At 50.2% G+C, this 27483-nt stretch overlaps 2 protein-coding genes across 18 annotated transcripts in view; both read left to right on the top strand.

The window, feature by feature from the left end:
- AXL (AXL receptor tyrosine kinase) overlaps nt 1-18045 on the top strand; it is a 43511-nt gene extending 25466 nt beyond the window's left edge. For 2 of the 3 annotated variants that reach the window (XM_055249951.2, XM_055249950.2), the window contains 8 exons: nt 4245-4340; nt 4474-4551; nt 8321-8413; nt 8816-8937; nt 9569-9678; nt 12427-12586; nt 13474-13610; nt 15837-18045. In XM_055249951.2, the coding sequence (XP_055105926.1) occupies nt 4245-4340; nt 4474-4551; nt 8321-8413; nt 8816-8937; nt 9569-9678; nt 12427-12586; nt 13474-13610; nt 15837-16188 (1148 nt within the window). In that variant the 3' untranslated portion in view covers nt 16189-18045. The remainder of the gene's footprint in view (nt 1-4244; nt 4341-4473; nt 4552-8320; nt 8414-8815; nt 8938-9568; nt 9679-12426; nt 12587-13473; nt 13611-15836) is intronic. The other variant, XM_055249914.2, reaches the window with a different exon arrangement.
- Nucleotides 18046-18771: 726 nt separating this feature from the next.
- Nucleotides 18772-27483, top strand: part of HNRNPUL1 (heterogeneous nuclear ribonucleoprotein U like 1) — a 46719-nt gene continuing 38007 nt past the window's right edge. For 2 of the 15 annotated variants that reach the window (XM_055249959.2, XM_055249957.2), the window contains exons 1-2: nt 18772-18943; nt 24600-24722. In XM_055249959.2, the coding sequence (XP_055105934.1) occupies nt 24605-24722 (118 nt within the window). In that variant the 5' untranslated portion in view covers nt 18772-18943; nt 24600-24604. Of the gene's footprint in view, nt 18944-19504; nt 19840-20525; nt 21156-21329; nt 21700-24599; nt 24723-27483 lie in introns of those variants that run through there. The other 13 variants (XM_063620900.1, XM_063620899.1, XM_063620906.1 and 10 more) reach the window with 12 other exon arrangements.

Raw genomic sequence — 27483 nt, 5'->3', positions numbered from 1 at the left:
AACTAATGTTGAGATTAGATGGTGATGATGTGATAATAATCGCAGGCAACCCTAGCACTACCTATGTGGCAGGCTCTGTTCTAAGCATTCTACGTGTATCTCCTCGTTTAACCCTCAGAGCAACCCAAGGACACGGGTTTCTTTTTTCTTTTCTTTTCTTTTTTTTTTTTTTTGAGACAGAGTCTCACCCTATCGCCCAGGCTGGAGCACAGTGGCACAGTCTCAGCTCACTGCAACCTCCACCTCCCAGGTTCAAGCAATTCTTACGCCTCGGCCTCCCGAGTAGCTGGGATTACAAGAGCATGGCACCACGCCTGGTTAATTTTTGCATTTTTAGTAAAGATGGGGTTTTACTAACCCTGTCTTTGTTGGCCAGGCTGGTCTTGGAACTCCTGGCCTCAAGTGATCAACCTGCCTTGGCCTCCCAAAGTGCTGGGATAACAGGCGTGAGCCACCACGCCCAAGCAGAGGTGGGTTTCTTATCACCTTCACTTCACAGATGAGGCAGCTGTGGCATAGAGTGGTTAAGTCACTTGCCCAAGGCCACACAGCTTGTAAATTGGATAGCAATTTGAACCCAGGCACTTTTGCTCTGAAGTCTATACTTTTTTTTTTTTTTGATAGAATCTTGCTCTGTCACCCAGGTTGGAGTGCAGTGGCTTGATCTTGGCTCACTGCAACCTCCGCCTCCTGGATTCAAGCGATTCTTCTGCTTCAGCCTCCCAAGTAGCTGGGACTACAGGTGCATGCCACAACGCCTGGCTAATTTTTGTATTTTTAATGGAGACAGGGTTTCACCATATTGGCCAGGCTGGTCTCGACCTCCTGACCCCGTGATCCACCTGCCTTGGCCTCCCAAAGTGCTGGGATTACAGATGTGAGCCACCTCGCCCGGCCTGAAGTCTATACTCTGAACTGCCACACTCCACTACCTCTTGGAATTATAAATTGGTAGAGAGATAGAATCTATCTTGGCCTGAAAAATTATATGCATGTACTCTACACCCTTATACTTTTAAAATCATAAAATCTTAGAACTATAGACTCTCCATTAGAAGGCTGGAAAGGGATGCAAGGTCTCAGCTAAGGAGGGGATCTCAGAGGCCCAATCAAATCTCTTCTTTCGGCTGGGCGCAGTGGCTCATGCCTGTAATCCCAACACTTTGGGAGGCCCAGGCGGGCAGACACTTGAGGTCAGGAGCTCGAAACCAGCCTGGCCAACATGGCGAGACCCTGTCTCTACTAAAAATAGAAAAATTAGCCAGATGTAATCTGTAATCCCAGCTACTTGGGAGGCTGAGGCAGGAGAATCGCTTGAACCTGGGAGGCGGAGGTTGCAGTGAGCTGAGATCGTGCCACTGCACTCCAGCCTGGGTGATAGAGCAAGACTCCGTCTCAAAAAAAAAAAAAAAAAAAAGGAATCTCATCTTTCCAGTTAGGGAAACTGAAATCCAGAAAGAAAATGGAAGAGCTAGGTCTCTTCCTAGCACACAGCGAGAAAGCCGCCAGAGCCCCAGGGGGATGTTTGGAAAGGGCTGGGAAAGACATTTATTTAAGAAGAGAAGGAAGAAGCAACGATGTCCCAGTGATTTAACTGAGTAACATACAGCAGCCATTCTCAGGGTGTGAGCCTGGTCCCCTGTGGTCCCAGAGACCTTTGCAGGGGGCCCAGAAGGTCAAATCTATTTTCATACTATTACCAAGACATTATTTGCCCTTTTGCTTTCTCATTCTCTCATGAGCATTCAGCACAGTTTTCCAGAGGCTCCCTGACATGGGATGATGTCATCTGACAGCTGATGATCACTCTGACAGCTGATGGACCTTGTGCTTGTATATTCTTGTTTTAAAAATCTATCAGGCTGGGCGCAGTGGCACATGCCTGTAATCCCACCACTTTGGGAGGCCAAGGTGGGCGAATTGCTTGAGGTCAGGAGTTTAAGACCAGCCTGAGCAACATGGTGAAACTCCATTTTTACTAAAATACAAAAACTAGCTGGATGTGGTGGTGCATGCCTATAATCCTAGCTACTTGGGAGGCTGAGGAAAGAGAATCGCTTGAACCCGGGAGGCGGAGGTTGCAGCGAGCTGAGATTGTATCACTGGACTCCAGCCTGGGCAACAGAGTGAGACTCTGTCTCAAAAATAAATAAATAAATAAATAAATAAACCTGATAGGTTTTCTTTTGAGGCCCAGGAGTTTGAAACCAGTTTGGGCAACATGGCAACACCCCATCTCTATTAAAAAACAAACAAACAAACAAACAAAAAATTTGCCAGGTGTGGTGGTGCACACCTATAATTCCAGCTGCTCAGGAGGGTGAGGCAGGAGAATCACTTGAACCCGGGAGGTGGAGGTTGCAGTGAGCTGAGATTACGCCACTGCACTCTAGCCTAGGCAACAGAGCGAGACTCGGTTTCAAAAAAAAAATTTTCTTTTTTTTAGAGATGGGGTCTGGCTATGTTGCCCAGGCTGATCTCCAACTCCAGGCCTCAACTGGTCCTCCTTCCTTGGCCTCCCAAGTTGCTGGGATTACAAGCGTGAACCACTGTGCCCAGCTAGTTTTATTTTTGAATACAGAAATATTGGTATATATGTAACATAAACAAAAGCTCTTTCTAGTCCTCAATAATTCTAACAATGTAAAGGTGTCCTGATGTCAATTTGTTTGAGAATGATTATATAACAAAGAAAATGGGTAAATTACAATTACATCCAACAACAACTAAATTAAAACTATTTCATAGACATCATGTTGAGGGAAAGAAGCCAGACACAAAAGAGAATATACTATGTGATTCCATTTTTATAACATTTCAAAACTAATCGATTATAACAGAAATCAAGAAAGTGGCTACCCCTAGGAGGGCAGGTCATGTTCTGTTCTTGGCCTGAGTGCTAGTTACACATTTGTGTTTGATTTGTGAAAATCCACTGAGTTGGCCGGGCGTGGTGGCTCACGCCTGTAATCCCAACACTTTGGGAGGCCAAGGTGGGCAGATCACCTGAGGTCGGCAGTTCCAGACCAGCCTGACCAACATGGAGAAATCCTGTCTCTACTAAAAATACAAAATTCGCCCAGTGTAGTGGCACATGCCTGTACTCGGGAGGCTGATGCAGGAGAATCACTTGAACCTAGGGGGCGGAGGTTGCGGTGAGCCGAGATTGCACCATTGCACTCCAGCCTGGGCAACAGGAACGAAACTCCATCCCCCCTCCAAAAAAAAGAAAAGAAAATCCACTGAGTTGCTTACTTATGATTTGTGCAGATTATACTTCAATAAAAAGAAATATTTTTGTGTGTGTGTTTTGTTTGAGACGGGGCCTTGCTCTGTCACCCAGGCTGGGGTGCAGTGGCATGAGCTCAGCTCACTGCAGCCTCCACCCCTGGGCTCAAGTGATCCTCCAACCTCAGCCTTCTGAGTAGCTGGGACTATAGGTGCATGCCACCACACATGGCTAGCTTTTGTATTCTTTTGTAGAGACGGGGATTTGCCATGTTGCCCAGGCTGGTTTTGAATTCCTGGACTCAAGTGATCCACCGGCCTCTGCCTCCCAAAGTGCTGGGATTACAGGCTTGAGCCACTGCGTCCAGCAAAAGAAATATTTTTATTTTATTTTATTTTATTTTATTTTATTTTATCTTATTTTATTTTATTTTATTTTATTTTTAAGACGGAGTCTTGCCCTGTCACCCAGGCTGGAGCGAAGTGGTGCGATCTCAGCTCACTGCAACCTCTGTCTCTGGGTTCATGTGATTTTCCTGCCTCAGCCTCCCCAGTAGCTGGGACTACAGGCGTGTGCCACCACACACGGCTAATTTTTGTATTTTTTTGTAGAGACAGAGATTCGCCATGTTGCCCAGGCTGGTCTTGAACTCCTGGACTCAAGTGATCCACCTGCCTCTGCCTCCCAAAGTGCTGGGATTACAGGCATAAGCCACTGTGCCCGGCAAAAGAAATATTTTTAACAACTGGTACAGCAGGGCACTGACCCATCAGGTGCCCAATGGAGCAAGAGTGTGGCCAGGCTTTACCTCTTTAGTTCCCTTTGAGGGAAGGTTCAGGGGGTCCAGAGGAGGAGCTGGGGTGGAAGTGGCGGGGTGCTCAGGGCAGTAGCTAATTTTAAATTAGTGCAGAAGTATGTCAGTGTTTCAACAATGGGTCTATCCCTACTGGTGAGTGAATGTCACCTGAATGTCAGCCCTGCCCCATGACTCTGTCCACCCCAAACTTGCATGCAGTGAACAGCCTGGGCATCAGTGAAGAGCTGAAGGAGAAGCTGCGGGATGTGATGGTGGACCGGCACAAGGTGGCCCTGGGGAAGACTCTGGGAGAGGGTGAGTCCCCCCGCAGCATACACACATCCTTCTGAACTTCTGAGATCCTGCACTTCCGCACTCCCATCTAACTATAGGAAATACAGTGCCCACGGGCCCTCTGAGGTCGATGTCTCCCTCTGGCCCCCCACAGGAGAGTTTGGAGCTGTGATGGAAGGCCAGCTCAACCAGGACGACTCCATCCTCAAGGTGGCTGTGAAGACGATGAAGAGTGAGTTATGCGCACACGTGTAGGACCCCCAGCCCCTTCCCTATGCCCCTGAGACAGAAGAGAGCAGAAAAGTTAACAGCAAGTTAGCCATAGCCTAGAACTTCCAGTGTTTCCAGATAGGCAATGGAGCCCCTGCCAGGTACCTCAATAGAAGGAATTGAATATGGGGAGATTAGTACAAAGGTGGGAGATGGGTTGAAGGAACAACTGGGGGCAGGGAGGGAAACCAGAGACGAGCAGCAGCAGGAAGTCACTTCCCCCACTAGGCCTGAAGGGGAGAGGGAGCAAGTGGTGTTACCAGAATCCACAGCTAGGGACACCAGGCAGGAGCTGGTATCACAGAGTTAGAGGCTGCGCTGTGGGAGCTAAAAACCCAGAAGAGCACTTTGGAAGGCTGAGGCAGCAGATCGCTTGAGTCCAGGAGTTTGAGACCAGCCTAGGCAATATGGTGAAACTACATGTCTATGAAAAAAAAATAATAGTAACAAAAAATTAGCTGGGCACGGTGGCACATGCCTGTAGTCCCAGCTACTTGGGAGGCTGAGGTAGGAGAATCGCTTGAGTCTGGGTGGCAGAGGTTGCATTGAGCTGTGATCATGCCACTGCACTCCAATCTGGGTGACAGAGTGGGACTTTGTCTTAAAAAAATAAAACACACATGGCTGGGCGTGGTGGCTCACGTCTGTAATCCCAGCACTTTGGGAGGCCAAGGCGGGTGAATCATCTGAGGTCAGGAGTTCGAGACTGGCCTGATTTACTTAGTGAAACCCCACCTCTACTAAAAATATAAAAATTAGCCAGGCGTGGTGACAGGCGCCTGTAATCCTAGCTACTCGGGAGGCTGAGGCAGGGGAATCGCTCGAACCCAGTAGGCGGAGCTTGCAGTGAGCCGAGATCGTGCCACTGTACTCCAGCCTGGGCGACAGAGCGAGACTCCGTCTGAAAAAGAAAAAAAAAATTAAAACACACACACGCACACCTGGGAGACACAACCACCACCAAGGGAATACCAGAAGCAGAGAGAGGGTGAAATACCCTGGCTTCTCCCTTTCTCCCCGCTACCTGCCAGTATCCCATCAGGGCCTACCTCCCATTGGCAAATCCCAAGAGGAAACCACTAGGAAAGGGAGCCTGGGAAATGTAGTTTTCAGGGGCCAGCCCACTGTGATACACAGTGGAGCGGGAGAAGCTCTAGAATGAGGCATACCTGGCTGAATCATTTACCAGCTATGCGATCTCAGGCAAATGACTTTCCCTCTCTGAGTCTCCCACTTGTCATCTGGAAAAAAGGACCCTAATGTCCCCACCTTCCAAAGCTGTTGTGAGGCAAAGCACTTCATGCTGAGGGTGGCAAGTAGGACATGCTTGTTAATGTGGACTAGGACTGTATTATTTACATTGTCAGAGAGGGCAGGAGCCATTTCAGGTTTACACAGCACAGGAAGTCCAGGGCTAAGTTCTTCACACGCAGGGAAGGAGAAGCATGGGGGTTCAGACTGGGGCTGGTGGTGAGTAGAGAATGATCGTTTCTGAATTACAGGGCTTAAAAGCTTGGGCTATGAAGTCATTACCCACTCATTCGTTCATTATTGAGCACCTCCTGTGTACCGGGTTATTTTGTTTATTTGTTTTGCTTTGTTTTGTTTTGTTTTGTTTTGAGGAGGAGTCTCACTCTGCTGTCCAGGCTGAAGTGCGGTGGCATGATCTCGGCTCGCTGCAACCTCTGCCTCCCGAGTTCAAGCAATTCTCCTGCCTCAGCCTCCCAAGTAGTTGGATTACAGGCGCGCGCCACCACACCCAGCTAATTTTTGTATTTTTAGTAAAGATGGGGTTCCACTATGTTGGCCAGGCTGGTCTTGAACTCCTGACCTCAGGTGATCTGCCTACCTCGGCCTCCCAAAGTGCTGGGATTACAGGCATGAGCCACTGCACCCAGCCTTAGGTTACATTTTTTGTTTTTTTGTTTTTGTTTTTTGAGACAGGCTGTCACCAGGCTGGAGTGCAGTGGCATGACCTCAGCTCACTGCAATCTCCGCCTCCCGGGTTCAAGCGATTCTCCTGCCTCAGCCTCCCGAGTAGCTGGGACTACAGGTGTGCGCCACCACACCCAGCTAATTTTTGTGTTTTTAGTAGAGACGGGGTTTCACCATGTTGGCCAGTATGGTCTCTATCTCTTGACCTTATGATCCACCTGCCTTGGCATCCCAAAGTGCTGGGATTACAGGTGTGAGCCACCACACCCGGCCTATGTTTTCTGTTTTTTGAGACAGAGTCTTGCTCGTCACCCAGGCTGGAGAGCAGTGGCAGGATCACAGCTCACTGTAGTCTCAATCTCTGAGGCTCAAGCGATCCTCCCCACTCAGCCTCCCACTGGTTATAGTCTTGGCCTGGGTCTGAATCCCAGCCGTGCAACCTTGGGCAAGTCATTTTGCCTCTGTGAGCCACAGTGTCCTGAACTGTTAAATGGGATGATACTTGTATGGGTCCCCAGGGCAGGTAGGGAAGTGCTGGGAAGCAGTCTGGGTGGTTGTGAGCAGGTGAACCCTGGAGCCAGACTGCCCGGGTTTGAGATCTGCCTTTTCTACCTCCAAGCTGTGTGTTCCCTTAGGCAGACTCCTAACCTTTTTGTGCCTTGCTTTCTTCATCTTTAAAATAAAGATAGGCCAGGGACAGTGGCTCATGCCTGTAATCCCAGTGCTTTGGGAGGCCGAGGTGGGAGGATCACTTGAGGCTGGGAGTTTGAGACCAGCCTGGACAACATAGCAAGACTGCTTCTCTTAAAAAATTGGCTGAGCACAGTGGCTCACACTTGAAATCCTAGCACTTTGGGAGGCCAAAGCAGGCAGATCACTTGAGGTGGGGAGTTTGAGACCAGCCTGGCCAAAATGGTGAAACCCCGTTTCTACTAAAAATACAAAAATTAGCTGGGCATGGTGGTGCATGCCTGTAATCCCAACTACTGGGGAGGCTGAGGCATGAGAATCTCTTGAACTGGGGAGGCAGAGGTTGCAGTGAGCCAAGACTGCGCCATTGCACTCAAGCCTGGGGGACAAGGGCGAAACTCCATCTCAAAAAAAAAAAAAAAATTATCCGGGATGGTGGTGCGTGCCTGTGGTCCCAGCTACTCAGGAAGGCAAGCCTAGGAGTTCGAGCCTACAGTGAGCTGTGATTGCTGTGATTGCATCCATCCTGGGTGACAGCGCAAGACCCTGTCTCAAAAAAAAAAAAAAAAAAAGAAAAAAAACAATGAAATGGGAATGATAATAGTAGCACCTGAGATTAAATGAGTTAATATATATAAAGTTGGCCAAGTGTGGTGGCTCACGCCTGTAATCCTAGCACCTTGGGAGGCCGAGGCGGGCAGATCATGAGGTCAGGAGATCGAGACCATCCTGGCTAACACAGTGAAACCCCATCTCTACTAAAAATACAAAAAATTAGCCGGGCATGGTGGCACACGCCTGTAGTCCCAGCTACTCGGGAGGCTGAGGCAGGAGAATTGCTTGAACCCGAGAGGTGGAGGTTGCAGTGAGCTGAGATCACACCACTGCACTCCAGCCTGGGCAACAGAGTGAGACTCCATCTCAAAAAAAAATATATATATATATACACACACACACATATAAAGTGCTGAGTATGGCGCCTGGTACTTACTAATCATGTTTGATGAAGATGAGTGATGATGATGATGATGATGATGGAGTGGAGGTAGAAGGAGAGTCCTCCCTCTCCTCCCCTCCTCCTCACCCACCTTTCTCTCTCCCTCAAGTTGCCATCTGCACGAGGTCAGAGCTGGAGGATTTCCTGAGTGAAGCGGTCTGCATGAAGGAATTCGACCATCCCAACGTCATGAGGCTCATCGGTGAGAGAGGGGCAGATTCAAGGGGTCTGCAAGCCTCATGGGGGCCATAACAGAGGGAAGAGCCCTGCTTCTGGCCCTGGGAAGATCAAACGTCCAGGCTTCCTGCTCCCGCTCCTTCAGGGTCAGCAAGCTTCCCCCTCCTAGTCTCCCTCAGCTTGGAATGCGACCTCTGACCATTCCCAGAAATAGCTGACCTCTCCAGGAGGGCTCCGGAAACGTCCCTGGGAACTCTGCTGGAAACGGCTTCTCTGCAGCTTGGTCCTTGCCACCGCCACTACCCCCCAAACAATATGGTGGCCAGATTGGATGGGGAGTGAGAAGGAGAGGCTGGAGGCTGGCTGGTGGGGGGCTTGGCTTCCCCTTCTGCCCAGCAGGAGTGACAGGGCTACCTGGGGGGTTCAGGTGTCTGTTTCCAGGGTTCTGAACGAGAGAGCTTCCCAGCACCTGTGGTCATCTTACCTTTCATGAAACATGGAGACCTACACAGCTTCCTCCTCTATTCCCGGCTTGGGGACCAGCCAGTGGTAAGGGGCATTTAATCATCCAGTCTACGAATATTAACTGAGCATCTATCAGGTACCCAGTGCTGCTCAGACCCTGGGAAGACCACGGTGACCAGGAGCTTGCTCTCCTGGAACATGTCTTCCAGCAGGGGAGGGGCGGACGATAAACAAGCTAATAAATACCTAAGCGAGATGATTTAAATGTTTAAGTGCTAGGAAGGAAATACAGTAGGACGGATGATAAGGAGGCCAGGCAGTGAATTTGGGTGGACGTGGAAGATCTTGCCGAGGAGGTGACCGTGAAGGAGTTGGGGCTGGGGGGATGTCTGGAGATCTGGGCAGGAAGCGACCCCAACAAAGCGCACAGCATAGGCAAAGCCTTGGAGGTAGGAATAATTATCGTTTGTCTGAAGACCAGACAGGAGTCTGGTGGGAGTGTCAGTCAAAGGCAAGAACATAGGCGATCAAGTCCAAGAGGGAGGCTGGAGCAAGTTTATAGGAACTTGCAGGCCATGGAGAGGGGTTGGGTTGAATCGTCAGGGCCATGGGAAACCACTGCGGGCAGAGCTAGGCTTGCACAGAGGGATGGAGGGAGGAGGGATCGCATCAAGGACTCTGTTGACCTCTCCTCCCACGTGCCTTGGCTCCCCAGTACCTGCCCACTCAGATGCTAGTGAAGTTCATGGCGGACATCGCCAGTGGCATGGAGTATCTGAGTACCAAGAGATTCATACACCGGGACCTGGCGGCCAGGAACTGCATGTGAGTGCCTTTCAGGGACACCCCCCGCTGCTCCTGCACTCCCTGAGGGAGTTCCCTCCCTCCTTCTTAGGATGGAAGCAGGGCTAGACACCCACGGAGGGCAGGTCAGAACTCAGGACCAGGAAAGTCAGTAAGGGGGTCTGGGAAGGCTTCCTGGAGGAGGTGAGTCCTGAACTGAGATCTGGAAGGAGCATTTGGATGCGGAGAGGGAAGAGACCAGAAGGTGGGCTCAGTGCACAGCATGAGGTGAGCAGAGGGGCTGAGGTGACCGATGGGGGTGGGGACACATGAGCTGCATCTCTGACCCGCTCCATGCTGGGTGTCTTGCCTGGGGCTGCCCTTTGGAAGCGGCCACACTGGATAAGGAAACCAAACTCTCCACCAATGGACAAGCAGAAAATATGCCAGAGGGGGCGCAGTGGCTCACGCCTGTAATCCCAGCACTTTGGGAGTCCGAGGCAGGTGGATCACTTGAGGCCAGGAGTTCGAGACCAGCCTTGGTGAAACCCCCTGTCTACTAAAAACACAAAATTCAGCCGGGTGTGGTGGTGTGTGCCTGTAATCCCAACACGAGAATTGCTTGAACCCAGGAGGTGGAGGTTGCAATGAGCCGAGATCGCATCACTGCACTCCAGCCTGGGCGACAGAACAAGACTCTGTCTCAAAAAAAAAAAAAAAAGAAAGAAAGAAAATAGTAACCTGTAGTCCCAGCTATTCCCAAGGCTGAGGTGAGAGGATTGCTTGAGCCTCGAGACCAGCCTGGGTAACAACAACAAGACACCATCTCAAAAAAAAAAATAAAAGAAAGAACAAAAAATCCCCCAAAAGCCAGAATAGAAGGTAAGGGGAGGGTAGAGCGTGGAGGGAATGGAACCACAGAGTTAGAATATTAGCCTCGGCCAGGTGCAGTGGCTCACATCTATAATCCCAGCCCTTTGGGAGGCTGAGGCAGGAGGATCACTTGTACCCAGGAGTTCAAGGCCAGCCTGGACAACATAGTGAACCCTGTCTCTACAAAAAATTAATTAGCTGGGCATAGTGGTGTATACCTGTGGTCCCAGCTACTTGGGAGGCTGAGGTGGAAGGATTGCTAGAGCCCAGGAGGTTGAGGCTGAAGTCAGCCATGATGGTATCACTTCCCTACTGCCTGGGCAACAGGGCAAGACCCCATCTCAAAAAAAATTGATGTATATTTTACATACACTAAAATATACACATCATATATGTGCAGCTCAGCTCGATGAATTTTTATGGGTATAGACCCATGTAACCACTAGATCAAGGTAAAGAATATTTCTTAGCCCCAGCAGGCTCCTTCATGCCTCTTCCTCTTCCCAATCACTACTGCCAAGTGGTACCCACTATCCTGACTTCTCAGTGCTAGTTTCACCTGTTCTGAAAAGTCATACAAATGGGATCATGCAGTTTGTACTGCTTTGTGTCTGGCTTCTATGGCTCAGCATGATGTTTTTGAGATGAATCTGTGTAGGGGTAGTTTGCTCTTTTTCTTTGCTGTGTGGTATGGTATTCCAGCATATGAATGTCCTGTGGATTTTCTTTTCTTTTTTTTCTCTTTCTTTCTTTTTTTTTCTTTCTTTCTTTTCTTTCTTTTTCTCTCTCTCCTTTCTTTTTCTTTCTTTTCTTTCTCTTCCTTTCTCTTTCTTTCTCTCTATCTCCTTCCTTCCTTCCCTGCCTCCCTCTCTCTTTCTTTCCCTTTTTTTCTTTCCTTTCTTTTTTGTTTTGACAGAGTCTTACTCTGTCCTTTAGGGTGGGGTGCAGTGGCATGATCACAGCTCACTGTAGCCTCCAGCTCCTGGCTCAAGATATCCTTCTGCCTCGGCCTCCTAAGTAGCTGGAACTACAGATATGTGCCACCATGTCCAGCTAATTTTTAAATTTTTTTGTAGAGACAGGGTCTTGCTTTGTTTTCCAGGCTGATCTTGAACTCCTAGCCTCAAGTGATCCTCCCGCCTTGGCCTCCCAAGGTGCTGAAATTACAAGCTTGAGCGACTGTGCCTGTTTTTTTTGTTCGTTTGTTTTGTTTTGTTTTGTTTTGTTTTTGAGATGGAGTCTCACTCACTCTGTTGCCCAGGCTGGAGTGCAGTGGTGTGATCTCAGCTCACTGCAGCCTCTGCCTACTGGGTTCAACTGATTCTCTTGCTTCAGCCTCCCAGGTAGCTGGGATTTCAGATGTGCACCAACACACCTGGCTAATTTTTGTACTTTTAGTAGAGACAAAGTTTCACCATGTTGGCCAGGCTGGTCTCGAACTCCTGACCTCAAGTGATCCATCTGCCTTGGCCTCCCAAAGTGCTGGGATTACAGGCACCAGCCACCGTGCCCAGCCATGTTCTGTTTCTTAATCTGGGTGCTGGTTACATGGGTATGTGTGTGTGTGACAATTCAGTGCGCTGCTCACTTATGACTTGTGCACATTTCCATATGTACAGTATACTTCAAGAAAAAAAAATTTCATCAAGGAATCAAACCCAAGGAAGGACCTTAGAATCTAACAAACAGCCAAAGTTGGGAAGTCCTGAGGAAGCCCTTTGTCCCATCCTTACTTGACAGAGTGAACAAGAACTAAAGCAGTTCCCTTCTGGACTGGGATGAAGGTTTGGGAGACAGATGCCCACCCACAGCCAGGACAGTGAGGCGAGGAGGTGCAGATGTATCTGAGGGCCAGGGCAGGCTTCCTGGTGGAGGTGACCGATGCCCTGACCCTGTTCCTTTCCCCAATCCAAACAGGCTGAATGAGAACATGTCCGTGTGTGTGGCAGACTTCGGGCTCTCCAAGAAGATCTACAATGGGGACTACTACCGCCAGGGACGTATCGCCAAGATGCCAGTCAAGTGGATTGCCATTGAGAGTCTAGCTGACCGTGTCTACACCAGCAAGAGCGATGTGGTATGTGCACCCCCGCCAAGAGTGGGGAACCATGGGAGGGCATGGCCTGACCGTCACACACTGTGCCTGGGTGGCTGTGGATGCAAGGGGTCACAGGGACAGGTGGGCTTCCCTTTGTAGGGGCTTGTCCACATGGGCTGGGCATGTCTTGGGGTATGGTGGGCATCTCTGAATAGTGGTGTGTACATGCCCAGGATAAATACAGGCTCATGTGTGCATGGTAGCAGTGTAGACAGTTTAGGTTAGAAGAAGCTGCAGTGATTATGCGTGCACGTGCACACACTCATAGAATGTGGACAGCCAGGGTGTGCAGAGTGGCCCATGAGCTCATGTGTCCATGAAGTGTGTGTATGTGTGTGATGGTGAGCATGTGTATGCATCCACAAAAGTTACTTATTCATGTGTATACCCGTGTCAAATACTTTATATATTTTTTTTCTTTTTTTTTCTTTTTTTGAGATGGAGTCTCACGCTGTCACCCAGGCTGCAGTGCAGTGGCATCATCTCAGCTCACTGCAACCTCTGCCTCCTGGGTTCAAGCAACTCTCCTGCCTCAGTCTCCCGAGTAGCTGGGATTACAGGCGCCCACCACCATGCCTAGCTAATTTTTGTATTTTTAGTAGAGACGGGGTTTCACTATATTGGCCAGGCTGGTCTCAAACTCCTGACCTCAGGCGGTCCGCCCACCTCAGCCTCCCAAAGTGCTGGGATTACAGGCCTCAGCCATCGCACCTGGCTAAAGTATTATGTTTCTATGAATACTTGTGACACTCCCAGAGGATGGTTGTGAACATGTGTACATAAGTATGGGTGTACCCATGAACCTGGGTATTGGTGCGGGTGATTCTGTGCAGGAGAGACCGTCTAATTCTCTCTGCCCCTCATAGTGGTCCTTCGGGGTGACAATGTGGGAGATTGCCACAAGAGGCCAAACCCCCTATCCAGGCGTGGAGAACAGCGAGATTTATGACTATCTGCGCCAGGGAAATCGCCTGAAGCAGCCTGCGGACTGTCTGGATGGACTGTGAGGACCCTTAGGTTTCCCCCAACCCAGAATTCATTCCAAACCCCTGACTACCCCCACATGGCCCTCACAGGTCCAGGACTCTCTATAACCCAGACAGAATCCCTGAGAATGCTGAGTGACCCATTTGCCCCTCACCAATGCTCTGAGTAGGGCCACCACTAGCCAGTGGGGTGCAAATCAGCTAAAGGCACCCTTTCCTCCTTTGTCTGTGTCTGGGATGTGGGCTGAATCAGCCCCCTGGCTCCCCACCCCCAAGCCAGGTATCCTTGGGTAGTGAATAACAGCACAGTCTTACCTGGTGGCCCTGCCTTTGGGACATGCACTCCCAGAGACTTCTCATTCCAGACTCCTGAGCACACCACGCTTCCCCCACGTGCTCCTCAACACCTGAGACTCTCTGCAAAACCCTTCAGTTTGTTTTATTGGCCTTCTCCAGACTCAGGTCTCCTCTGAGATGTTTGCAGGATCCTTTAGGGAATGCTTATCAAACCTTGCAATATTGGAGCATGTGGAGAAGGCCGCGACATTTAGCCAGCACTTTGAGGGTAAAGACAGGATGACTTTGTATCAGGAGGAGACAGCCTGGGGCGTCAGACTCCTCAGTCCACCTTGGGTACTCCAAGAGCTGAGAGGAGTAAAAATAACAGCTAACATTTTTATAGAACTGACTAGAAGGCACTGTTTTAGGTGCCTGGCATGTGTTAAATCATTTGGTCCTTACCACAGCCATATGATATAGATAGGTATCATTATGATTCCCATTTTGCAGATGAGAAAACCCAGTCCTAGCCGGGAGCGGTGGCTCACGCTTGTAATCCCAGCACTTTGGGAGGCCAAGGCGGGCGGATCACGAGGTCAGGAGATCGAGACCACGGTGAAACCCCGTCTCTACTAGAAATACAAAAAAAAATTAGCTGGGCGTGGTGGCGGGCGCCTGTAGTCCCAGCTACTCGGAGAGGCTGAGGCAGGAGAATGGCGTGAACCCGGGAGGCGGAGCTTGCAGTGAGCCGAGATTGCGCCACTGCACTCCAGCCTGGGAGACACAGCGAGACTCTGCCTCAAAAAAAAAAAAAAAAAAAAGAGAAAACCCAGTCCTACAGGGAGGGTAATGTATTTTTTTTTATTTATTTGAGTCTCGCTCTGTCACCCAGGCTGGAGTGCAATGGTTCGATCTCAGCTCACTGCAACCTCCCAGGTTCTAGCGATTCTCTTGCCTCAGCCTCCCAAGTAGCTGGGACTACAGGCGTGTGCCACCATGCCCAGCTAATTTTTTTTGTATTTTTAGTAGAGACGGGGTTTCACCATGTTAGCCAGGATGGTCTTGATCTCCTGACCTCATGATCCATCCATCCCAGCCTCCCAAAATGCTGGGATTACAGGTGTGAGCCTCCACGCCCAGTCTGGGTGATTTATTTGCCAAAGATTGCACAGCTGGTGTGTTTGTTATCTATATCCCCAAATCAAGTAGTTTAAAACAACAAATGTGTATTATCTCACACAATTTCTGAAAGTTGGATACTGGGAACAGCTTAGCAGGGTGATTTTGGTTCAGGATCTCTAATGAAGTTACAAAGATATCATTGGGGGCTGCAGTCATCTGAAGGTTGGGACTGGAAGATTGCTTTCAAGGTGGCTTACTCACATGGCTGCAGCAGGAGGCTTCAGTTCATTGCCATGTGGACCCCTTTGTGGCACTGCTTGAGCTTACTCACAACATGGCAACCCAGGAGAAAGTGCAAGGAAGCCACATGCCTTTTATGACCTAGTCTCAGAAGTCACACACACCATCACTTCTGCAAGTCACTAAGTCCTGCCCATGCTCAAGAGGAGAGGATTTATTCTTCATCTTTTGCAGGGAGGAGGGTCAAAGAATTTATGGACCTATTTTAAATCAGCACAGCTTGTAAGTGGCATAGCCAGGCTTTGATGCAAGTCTGTTCTGGGGAGCTGGGAAGGTCTGTTCTAGCAAAACCTCATCAGAATACTACTCCATACCCAGACAGGTTTCCCGAGACCCTTCGCAGCTCCTGAGTCTCCCAGGACCCAACTCAGAAATTCTTGGGAATTCCCAAATCCCCATAGATGGCCTCAAACTGCTGAGGCTCCCTCTAACCCTCTAAAATGCCTCCAGTCCCCTGAGTGTCCTAAAATGTCCCCAGGCTCCCAGAATGCCCCCCTTCTGAGTCCCTGCTCAATCTTCCACCCCTCATTTTGCTGCCCTAGGTATGCCTTGATGTCACGGTGCTGGGAGCTAAATCCCCAGGACCGGCCAAGTTTTACAGAGCTGCGGGAAGATCTGGAGAACACACTGAAGGCCTTGCCTCCTGCTCAGGAACCTGACGAAATCCTCTATGTCAACATGGATGAGGGTGGAGGTTATCCTGAACCCCCTGGAGCTGCGGGAGGAGCTGACCCCCCAACCCAGCCAGACCCTAAGGATTCCTGTAGCTGCCTCACTGCGGCTGAGGTCCATCCTGCTGGACGCTATGTCCTCTGCCCTTCCACAACCCCTAGCCCCCCTCAGCCTGCTGACAGGGGCTCCCCAGCAGCCCCAGGGCAGGAGGATGGTGCCTGAGACAACCCTCCACCTGGTACTCCCTCTCAGGATCCAAGCTAGGCACTGCCACTGGGGGAAACTCCACCTTCCCACTTTCCCACCCCAGGCCTTAACCCCACTTGCAGCCCTGTCTTCCTACCTATCCCATCTCCATCCCAGACAGGTCCCTCCCCTTCTCTGTGCAGTAGCATCACCTTGAAAGCAGTAGCATCACCATCTGTAAAAGAAAGGGGTTGGATTGCAATATCTGAAGTCCTCCCAGGTGTTAACATTCCAAGACTCTAGAGTCTAAGGTTTAAAGAGTGTAGATTCAAAGGTTCTAGGATTCAAAGATGCTATGAGTCTTTGGTTCTAAGGACCTAAAATTCCAAAGTCTCTAATTCTATTAAAGTGCTAAGGTTCTAAGGCCTACTTTTTTTTTTTTTTTTTTTTTTTTTTGAGATAGAGTCTCACTGTGTCACCCAGGCTGGAGTGCAGTGGTGCAATCTCGCCTTACTGCAACCCTCGCTTACCTAGTTCAAGTGATTTTCCTGCCTTGGCCTCCCAAGTAGCTGGGATTATAGGTGTGCGCCACCACACCCGGCTAATTTTTGTATTTTTAGTAGAGACAGGGTTTCACCATGTTGGCCAGGCTGGTCCAAAACTCCTGACCTCAAGTGATCTGCCCACCTCAGCCTCCCAAAGTGCTGAGATTACAGGCATGAGCCACTGCACTCAACCTTAAGACCTACTGTTCTAAGGCTCTGACATTCTGTGGTTTTAGATTTTCTGGTTCTAACATTTTTGATAAAACCTCAAGGTTTTAGGTTCTAAAGCTCTAAGATTCTGATTTTAGGATCTAAGGCTCTATGATTCTAGATGTTTATTTTTCTAGAGTTCAGAGTCCTTAAAATGTAAGATTATAGATTCTAAAGATTCTATAATTCTAGACATGGAGGTTCTAAGGCTTAGGATTCTAAAATTTGATGTTCTAAGGCTCTGAGAGTCTAGATTCTCTGGCTGTAAGGCTCTAGATCATAAGCCTCCAAATGTTGTCTTCTCAAGTTCTAAGATTCTAATGATGATCAATTATAGTTTCGGAGGCTTTATGATAATAGATTCTCTTGTATAAGATCCTAGATCCTAAGGGTCGAAAGCTGTAGCATCTGCAATTCAAAAGTTCCAAGAGTCTAAAGATGGAGTTTCTAAGGTCCGGTGTTCTAAGATGTGATATTCTAAGACTTACTGTAAGATCTTAGATTCTCTGTGTCTAAGATTCTAGATCAGATGCTCCAAGATTCTAGATGATTAAATAAGATTCTAATGGTCTGTTCTGTTTCAAGGCACTATAGATTCCATTGGTCCAAGATTCTGGATCCTAAGCATCTAAGTTATAAGACTCTCACACTCGGTTGTGACTAACTAGACACCAAAGTTCTAATCATTTCTAATGTTGGACACCTTTAGGTTCTTTGCTGCATTCTGCCTCTCTAGGACCATGGTTAAGAGTCCAAGAATCCACATTTCTAAAATCTTATAGTTCTAGGCACTGTAGTTCTAAGACTCAAATGTTCTAAGTTTCTAAGATTCTAAAGGTCCACAGGTCTAGACTATTAGGTGCAATTTCAAGGTTCTAACCCTATACTGTAGTATTCTTTGGGGTGCCCCTCTCCTTCTTAGCCATCATTGCTTCCTCCTCCCCTCCTGTGGGGGTGTGCCCCCTTCAAGCCTGTGCAATGCATTAGGGATGCCTCCTTTCCCGCAGAGGATGGACGATCTCCCACCTTTCGGGCCATGTTGCCCCCCCTGAGCCAATCCCTCACCTTCTGAGTACAGAGTGTGGACTCTGGTGCCTCCAGAGGGGCTCAGGTCACATAAAACTTTGTATATCAATGAGCTTCTGTCTCCTCTTGTCTCCTTTTAGCTGTGATGTGGCCCCATTCCCTGGCAATTCAGTTCCCCCATCAGAAAAAAGAAGAGCTTGGTGGGGTCTTGGAATTCTGTCCTCGCTAGAGAGGGTAGAAATGAACAGATAGACAAAAAGACACACAAGCAAAGAGATGCAGGTTCTCAGAAATCCCCAGTGAGGAACTGGCATACAGATCCAGGATCACAGACACAGACACACACACACACACTGGTCCCCCGCAAAGTAACAGACATACCCGGGAGGACCTGGTCACAAATACAAAGAATGAAATTCTGGATCACAGACACACACACACCTGTCCCCCGCAAAGTAACAGACACATGAATTAATGGACACACCCGGGAGGACCTGGTCACAAATACAAAGACTGAAATTCAGACGCATAGAGTAACACAGACACACAGAATTACACAGACACAAGCATATTTACAAACATGCTCAGGCAGATACCCGCCACGAATAGGAAGAGCCACAGACCCAGAGTCAAGTGACACAAATACTCAAGAGACATGTAGAGTACAACAGGTACTCACAGCCCCGAACGTTCAGACTGACATAGAAACACAGGCATAGAACACCTCCGATCATCACGGACCCACAAAGGGCCTCCAGCCAAGACCAGCCCACCGTGTCTGGCACGCACTCGCGAGAGGGCGTTCGCGGGTGTGGCCGGCAGCAAATGGAGAAACCCTTGGCAGCGCCCGGACGCCCTCCAGTGGCGGCTCCTGAGAACCGGAGACAGTTCAATCCGGGCCACAAACTTTTTTAGAACAAATCATTGTGGGAAGCTGGGAGAAGAGAGAGAGAGAGGAAGTCGGACGTGGGCGAGGGGCGGGGTGTCTGGACTGGAACCTCTGGGCCCACGTGAGTGTCTGTCCCGCTGCTGAGTGGGTGCTATGTGTCTGGGTTGCTGTAGTGTTCGCTTGTAGTGCAACTATCCTGTGTTATCTTTATTATTCAATGCCGCCTGCCTCTGCGGACCGTAGTGGGCACATCTACACTGCAGCGGGGTGCCTTACCCAAAGCAGATCGGAATTGGGGCCGGGCGCGGTGGCTCACACCTGTAATCCCAGCACTTTGGGAGGCCGAGGCGGGCGGATCACTTGAGGTCAGGAGTTCGAGAGCAGCCTGGCCAACATGGTGAAACCCCGTCTCTACTAAAAATACAAAAATTAGCCAGGCGTGGTGGCGGGCGCCTGTAATCCCAGCTACTCGGGAGGCTGAGGCAGGAGAATCGCTTGAACACGGGAGGCGGAGGTTGCGGTGAGCTGAGATCGAGGCCCTGCACTCCAGCCTGGGCAACAAGAGCGAGACTCCGTCTCAAAAAAAAAAAAAAAGAACAACAAAAAAAAGAACTGGATGCATCTGATCTGACGCACGCCTGTTTGTTGACGTCTGCGGGGTGTGCCTTTGTCTAAGTAGAGATAGTGTGTGGCTTCTGCGGGCTTAACGTGTGGCTCAGGAGGCAGTGGGCGTCTGCATCATGTAGCCCGATTGCGTCTTACTCGAGTTTTGTTTTCTGAGTTAGAGGCGACAGGTGGTGCAGCGTTAGACACTGGGAAGCTCTGTGGCTTTTGTATTCCTGAGCGCGAAGGTTAATGACGGATCCGTGAGGTTGAGCTTGTCGGTACAGACGCCAGACAGCCCGATTTACGGGAATAGCCGATTAGAGAATTCGGGAGAGCGGTCGGTGAACTTCTGGATGTCTTTCGGGAGGGGAAGGCTCTATGGTCACGTGCAGAGCGCCGGTTCCACGTCAGGTACCCGACCATAGAGCAAGGCGGCCGCGGACTACCCAAGGGAAGGGGAGGCCGTGTCCTTCACAACTTGCCTCCCGTTGTTAGTCTAGTCTCTATAGCCAAACCTTCGAGACTCTCTAAAGTCAAAATTTTGCTTTTCCTAAAGGAAACTGGGTTCCTTCCCGATTACTAACTGTGTATCCACTTAATCTTTATTTCGTATACCTCCTCCTACCGCGAAATTTGTGAGGCAGTCCTCTGAAGCACGGCCAATCTGGTGAACTTTTCCTAAAACAAGCCATCTCTTCCAGCTTTAGTGAGCTAAGACAATAACTGCGATTGGTGGGCAGATTGTTTTGAAACCGCCCTAACGGCAAGGGGCGGGACCCTGGTGAATTCATCTCTTTCCGGTTTCTCAAAGGCAACAGGAAGGAGGGGTTTCTGCCGACCCTCCATTTGATTGGTTCTAGTGGTTTTACCCGCTCGGACTCCTCAAGGGGCGGGAGATGTAGACCAATCGGAATGTGTGTTACAGAGACACTTAGTTTGATGAAAGGACTGCGCAGGAAAGGCCGTGGGACGCTCATTCTGAGATCTCACTGTTGATTGGTCCAAATCGTTACTCCCTTATTTTCATTGGACCTTACGGCAGCCGGCGCGCGAGAGCTACCCAATCAGCACCCGCTCCGCCTCCTGCCTTTTCCCGCCCTCCGCTTCGTTCTCGGCTTCGACGTAGGCCAATGCTTCCTCCCCGGTAGCTCCTAGGCCTTCTCGTGGCCGTTGTTTTGAAAGCCGCGCTCTGATTGGCTAGGTTTCCGGGCCCGCGCCCGTTGCCCCACGCACTGACCAATTGGCACTCATGTTACATCGGACGAGGTACCGGTGAGGGGGGAGGCGGTGGCGGCGGCCATTTTGAGCCGCCGCCGCCATTGGAGTGGGCCCCCCCCCCTTTCCCCCTTCGCCTCCTGACAGGAAAGGTTTAAGGGGGACAGAGCCCTGGGAGGCCGGGCCGGGCTCGGGGGCCACCCCGGGGGCCCGGGCCATGGATGTGCGCCGTCTGAAGGTGAACGAACTTCGCGAGGAGCTGCAGCGCCGCGGCCTGGACACTCGAGGCCTCAAGGCCGAGCTTGCTGAGCGGCTGCAGGCGGCGTTGGAGGCCGAGGAGCCTGACGACGAGCGGGAGCTCGACGCCGACGACGAACCGGGGCGACCCGGGCACATCAACGAGGAGGTCGAGACCGAGGGGGGCTCCGAGCTGGAGGGGACCGCGCAGCCACCGCCGCCCGGGCTGCAGCCGCACGCGGAGCCCGGCGGCTACTCGGGGCCGGACGGACATTGTGAGAGTGCGCGGGGCGGGGGCCGGGGAGCCCGGAGCCTGGGCCGAGGAAAGGGCTGTGGGACGCGGGAGTCCAGCGCCTGAGGTCGGGGAGACGACCTGAGGATCGGGGGATCCCGCTTCCCGCCGCCGAAAAGGATCTGGGGACCAGGGCCCCGGCACGACCGGAGGGTGGATCCTGACAATCGGTGCAGGGGGGACACTGGGGGAGGGGCCTCTGGGTTTCGGAGGTGAGGGACGGGGGTGGCGGGGAGGATTCCGTACCGTAGGGATCGGAGACCGGAAACTGGTTTCTGGAGCCGAAGAGAGTCGGAAGAACAAGAGGTTTTCCATTTGGGTTGGGGAGGGTCTCGAAAATGGGGATCCTAGGGTACGGAGCTCCGTGGGCTTGGCGGTCGTGTTAGCCCAGCGTGTGGGCTGGGGGGTGGGGAGCCGTGTTTCCAGGGTGGGGAAAGAATGTCCAGGTGTGCGGGGCTGCGAGAGTTTTGAGGAAGGAGGATCCTGGAATATGCCACTGGATGCGATCCTGAGAGTTCTCCTATTTGGTACGGGGGTTGGTGGGTGAGGTGGAGGCGCTGGTGTCTGTGGCTGGGGAGGCTCTAATGGACTCGGTGCTTTGGAGTTTGGCTAGTGAGCATTTAGGGGCTGCGGGAGATTGAACTAGGGGGCACCCCCATCTCCCTTCCGGGGCTGGAAGGCCACCCTTGAAGCAGGCACAGCCTGGACATTAGGTGCTGGGAGATCTGGGGACTTTCTGGTTGGCTTCTAGAAGAGGTATAGGGAGCCCTGGTGTCCAGAGGCTGGCGGGGGAGAGGATGCTTCCCTGGACAAAGGATCTGGGGGTCTAGAGCTAAGAAGACTGAGGACAAATAACTTTTGAGGCTGCTGCTGACTGGTCTGGAGCTACCTGTGGGGTTTTTGGAGAACAGGGGTAGCTGGGGGTGGGATGGGGGCAGATGAGCTGGTAACATTCCAAGTGGATGAAATATGTGGCGGGAGACAGAGGATCCTGTGTCCAGCACAGAAGGAGTACGTATCTAGCTTAGCGAATATGGGGAGGGGGGAGGCTGTAGGGAGCAAAGAGAAAGAAAACCTGTTGACTTCACTGGAGGCCTCCGAGTGGAGTGTGGGGAAATGTTTCTGGACCTGAGCGTCTCCAAGAGAAATCTCGTCGGTTCCCAGAAGCAGTTATTTGTGTACCCAGGGAGTGGGGGCCCTCGGGGAGCAGCACGGAACTCTGCATCAGCCAGGAGGTGTGACTCTGGGAATGGGTTCGGGTAGATCTGCGGTTGTCCGAGGAGAGGAAACCCTGGTATGGGACGGAGTGAATCTTCAGTTAGAAAAAAAGCAGCTTTCGGGCCGGGTGCAGTGGCTCACGCCTGTAATCCCAGCACTTTGGGAGGCCGAGGCAGGCGGATCACTAGGTCAGGAGTTCAAGACCAGTGTGGCCAACATAGTGAAACCCCGTCTCTACTAAAAATACAAATATTGGCCGGACCTGGTGGTGGGCGCCTGTAGTCCCAGCTACTCGGGAGGCTGAGGCAGGAGAATCGCTTGAACTTGGGAGAGGGAGGTTGCAGTCAGCTGAGATTACGCCGTTGTACTCCAGCCTGGGCAACAAGAGTGAAACTCCGTCTCAAAAAAGATAAAAGCAGCTTTCTTTCTTTCTCTTTTTAAAATACAGATGGGGGTTTCGCTATGTTGCCCAGGCTGGTCTTGAACTCCTGGGTTCAAGTGATCTGCTCACCTTGGCCTCCTGAAGTGCTGGGATTACAGGCGTGAATCACTGCACCAGGCCTCAGGGCAGCTTTCTAATAGGACTGGGAAATGAGGGGACTGGAAAGGTTAAGGACTAAGTAGAAGGGATTCTGGCGTAAGAGTTTGTGGAGTTTTTCTGAAAAGAGGGCACCCTGGGACTTGGGGCTAAGGGGATGAGGAGAGAAATGAGGTAACAGAAGAGACAGGATTTGGGATTGGAATTGGATACTTGTTCGTAAGAGATAGAGTTTCCTGGAGGGAGATAACGTGAGTGTGGATTTGGGGTAGGCAGTGGCCTGGAGATTATCCAGGACCCAGGTGCTGGAAAGAGGACTTCCCATTGCAGAGACTTGTGAAGAAAGGAGTGGGCCTGTGTGCCTGTCTAGAGCAGGAGGGATCGTGGCAGGAATGCCTAGCAAGAAAGGGTAGTGGGGTAGTAGTGACCTGGTGGTCTGGCTAAAGAGTCATCTCTGAGAGGAAAGTGAATTAGGTGCTTTGGAGCGTAGACTCTAGACTCAGACAGACTTCGTTTCAAATCTGGCTTAAAGATATTGGCAAGTCACTTCACCTCTGTGAGCCTGGTTTCCTTATGTGTAAAATGGGATTAATCAACAAATAGTGTGTTCACAGCCCCTCCAACCCCTGGGGGGTGTCATGAATGAGATCACGTGTGAGGGGCTTATCAATGGGCCTGCCTTTTATGAGAAGGGGGATGTTTTAGAGAATGGAGAAGGACCCTAGAATCATAACTTCTCCAGGAGAGGCTGCCTCTGTGGACACAGGAGAGAGATGCTGGGGAAAAGAGGCTTTGTGAAAAGAGGAGCATTGTGCTCAGAGCCTGGAAGCAGCAGAATAGTTTGAAAGGGCCCCATATTCCAATTAAGGAGATAATGCTATTTCTTCCTCTCTCCCTTACTTGCTACAGCAAAGTCCTTTGAGCCCCCTTCATGCCTCCCTTAAGCCCTCCTTCAACCTTGGTAAACAGACCCGTAGCAAACCACATGACCTGTGACTTTCCTCCCTTTGGGCTGCACCTGGTTTGTGCCCAGATGTATTTATCCTCTGAGAAGGGGTCCGATCAGTTAGCAAGTGGCAGAATAGTCTCTCCTTCGCTTTGGTTCTGCCTCATGGCTCCTGGCATAGCCACTAGTAGGGCCCTTGGGGCCCTAACTGAGAGCTAGCCCCTGGGGAGGAGAGCCTGTTTGCTGCCCATCCTAGCTTTCTAAAGTTCTCTCTGGGTTTGGCTGCAAGGTTCTTGAGGGAATTTCTGGCTTTAGTTCCACCTCTGAGCTTTCACACGTGTTATCCCAACCCCAGTAACATTCTCCATTCTCATCACTGAGTCATCACCTATGTATCCTTTGAATCAAGGCTTATCTGTTATTTTCCAGGTCCCTTTCTTCGCTCCTGGTACTACTTTGTAGCCTTCAACACAATCATATTAAGTTTTTGTGTGTATTTGTTTTAAGATTTGTCTGTCTCACTAAACGAAGGCTTCAGTGGGGCAAGCTTGTCTTCAGCTGTATCCCAGGCTTTGCAGTATAGTATGCATTCCATGAATAGTTAATAATATTACTCTTACCACTCTTAGTTGAGCTCCTGGACCTGCAGATGCCTTCTGGACCCTTTGGTCCAGGGTTCTCCATGAACCGCCCCTCTAATTGGCCATTTTTTATTTTGTTTTAAGATGCCATGGACAATATTACCAGGCAGAACCAATTCTACGATACCCAAGTCATCAAACAAGAAAACGAGTCAGGCTACGAGAGGAGACCACTGGAAATGGAGCAGCAGCAGGCCTATCGCCCAGGTAGGAGAATACACATGGTTCATCTCTTAGGATGGAAACAGAATCTACATGGAGCCTTTTACCCTCTGCTTAGAGCATGTCTTCCCAGAGAAAGTATGCATCTTTTTTCTTGGGCAATTCACCTAGACTTTGTCACTCTGACAAGAATTGTTTAAAGGAAAGATCTCAGTCCTATTTCCAAGTGTTGGGAGAGGGGAGGGTCCATGGTATCTGTATAAAAGTGATGTTAGTATCAGCCGGGTGCAGTGCCTCACTCCTGTAATCCCAGCAGTTTGGGAGGCCGAGGCGGGCGGATCACCTGAGGTCTGGAGTTCAAGACCAGCCTGGCCAACATGGTGAAACCCATCTCTACTAAAAATACAAAAATTAGCCAGGCATGGTGGCGGGCACCTGTAATCCTAGCTACTTGGGAGGCTGAGGCAGGAGAATCACTTGAACCCAGGAGGCAGAGGTTGCAGTGAGCTGAGATCACGCCATTGCAGTTCACTTAGTCTGGGCAATAAGAGTGAAACTCCATCTCAAAAAAAAAAAAAAAAAGATGTTAGTATAAGCACCCTGGAGAGTTGAGACCCCCTAGACTAATACTTGAATCTTATTTAGAATCTTAGAATGGGGGAGCCAGAAAGAGCCTTCTAAGTCTAATCTGATATTTCTCATGTTCTGAAGATTATTGTTTCAGGGTATATTATTAGGGGATTCTCAGAAAAGGGTTCCTTAGCCAAATGTGTCTGGAAAATGTAGCATGTGCTATATCGTCTCTTGGAAATTCACTGTGCTCGTTAGAACATTAAAGGCTCTGAGAAGTCCTGAATTAAAAAAAAAAAAAAAAAAAGCTGTGTGAAAGGCCTCAAGCCAGGTGCACTGGTTCATACCTATAATTCCAACACTTTGGGAGGCCAAAGTAGTAGGATCGTTTGAGACCAGGAGTTCCAGATCAGACTGGGCAACATAGTGAGACCCCTTCTCTAAAAAAAATTTAAAAATTAGCCAGGCGTGGCTATGACTGACTACATGCACACACCTGTAGTTAAAGCTACTCGGGAGACAGAGGTAGGAGGATCACTTGAGCCCAGGAGTTTGAGGCTGCTGTGAGCTATGATTGCACCACTACACTCCAGCCTGGGTGACAGTGCAAGACCCTGTCTCAAAAAAAAAAAAAAAAAAAAAACCTAAAATTAAAAGTAGATCAGGACACAGTGGCTCATGCTTGTAATTCTAGCACTTTAGGAGGCCAAGGCAGGAGGATCACTTGAGCCTAGGAATCTAAGACTAGCCTGGGCAACATAGTGAGACCCCTGTTGTCTTTAGAAAAAATTAAAAATTTCCTGAGCATGGTGACATGCCTGTAGTCCCAGCTACTCAGAAGACCGAGTCAGGAGGATCACTTGAGCCCAGGAGTTCAAGGCTGCAGTAAGCTATGATCGTGCACGGCACTCTAGCCTGGGCAACAGGAAGAGCTTGCCTTTTTTTTTAGACAGAGTCTTGCTCTGTCGCCCAGGCTGGAGTGCAGTGGCGTGATCTTGGCTCACTGCAATCTCCGCCTCCTGGGTTCATGCCATTCTCCTGCCTCAGCCTCCCCAGTAGCTGGGACTACAGGCTCCTGCCACCAAGCCCGGCTAATTTTTTGTATTTTTAGTAGAGACAGGGTTTCACTGTGTTAGCCAGGGTGGTCTCGATCTCCTGACCTTGTGATCCGCCCGCCTTGGCCTCCCAAAGTGCTAGGATTACAGGCGTGAGCCACCGCGCCCAGCCAAGACCTTGGCTTAAAAATAAAAACAGGCCGAGTGCGATGGCTGTTACATACCTGTAATCCCAACACTTTGGGAGGCTGAGGTGGGAGGATTGCTTGAGTCCAGGAGTTCAAGACCAGCCTGGGCAACAAAACCCTTTCTCTATAAAAAAATAAAAATATTACCTGAGCATGGTTGCACATTCCTATAGTCCCAGCTTTTTTTTTTTTTTTTTTTTTTTTGAGACGAAGTCTCGCTCTTGTTCCCCAGGCTGGAGTGCGATGGCGCGATCTCGGCTCACTGCAGCCTCCACCTCTCGGGTTCAAGTGATTCTCCTGCCTCAGCCTCCCGAGTAGCTGAGATTTCAGGCGCCTGCCACCACGCCTGGCTAATTTTTGTATTTTTAGTAGTGACGGGATTTCACCATGTTGGCCAGGCTGGTCTCAAACTCCTGACCTCAGGTGATCTGCCCGCCTCAGCCTCCCAAAGCACTGGGATTACAGGCGTGAGCCACTGAGCCCGGCCGAGTCCCAGCTACTCTTGACCCTGAGGTGGGAGGATCACTTGAGCTAGGAAGTTGAGGCTCCATGAGCCGTGATGGCAGCACTGCATTCCAGCTTGGGCAACAGTAAGCCTCTGTCTCAAAAAAAAATTTTTTTTAATTAAATTTAAAAACCTTGTGTCTTCTTGGGCTGGTGTTGCTGAAAATATTTTTTTAAATTAAAAATAGACAACCTTGTGTTGTATTGTTTAAACTTAGGATTTCCCAAGCATGTTAAGTATATATCTTTACAGAACAAAGTTCCCCATGATGCCAACTCTCCCTTCCCTTTTTTTTTTTTTTTTTTTTGAGATGGAGTCTTGCTCTGTCGCCCAGGCTGGAGTGCAGTGGCGCAATCTCGGCTCACTGCAAGCTCCGCCTCCCAGGTTCACACCATTCTCCTGCCTCAGCCTCTCCGAGTAGCTGGGACTACAGGCGCCCGCCACCACGCCCGGCTAATTTTTTTGTATTTTTAGTAGAGACAGGGTTT

Source organism: Symphalangus syndactylus, chromosome 17 (genome assembly GCF_028878055.3).
Source record: "Symphalangus syndactylus isolate Jambi chromosome 17, NHGRI_mSymSyn1-v2.1_pri, whole genome shotgun sequence".
NCBI classification, from domain to species: domain Eukaryota; kingdom Metazoa; phylum Chordata; class Mammalia; order Primates; family Hylobatidae; genus Symphalangus; species Symphalangus syndactylus.
Note: the sequence above shows the minus strand (reverse complement) of the source record. Positions and strands in the feature narration are given on the sequence as shown.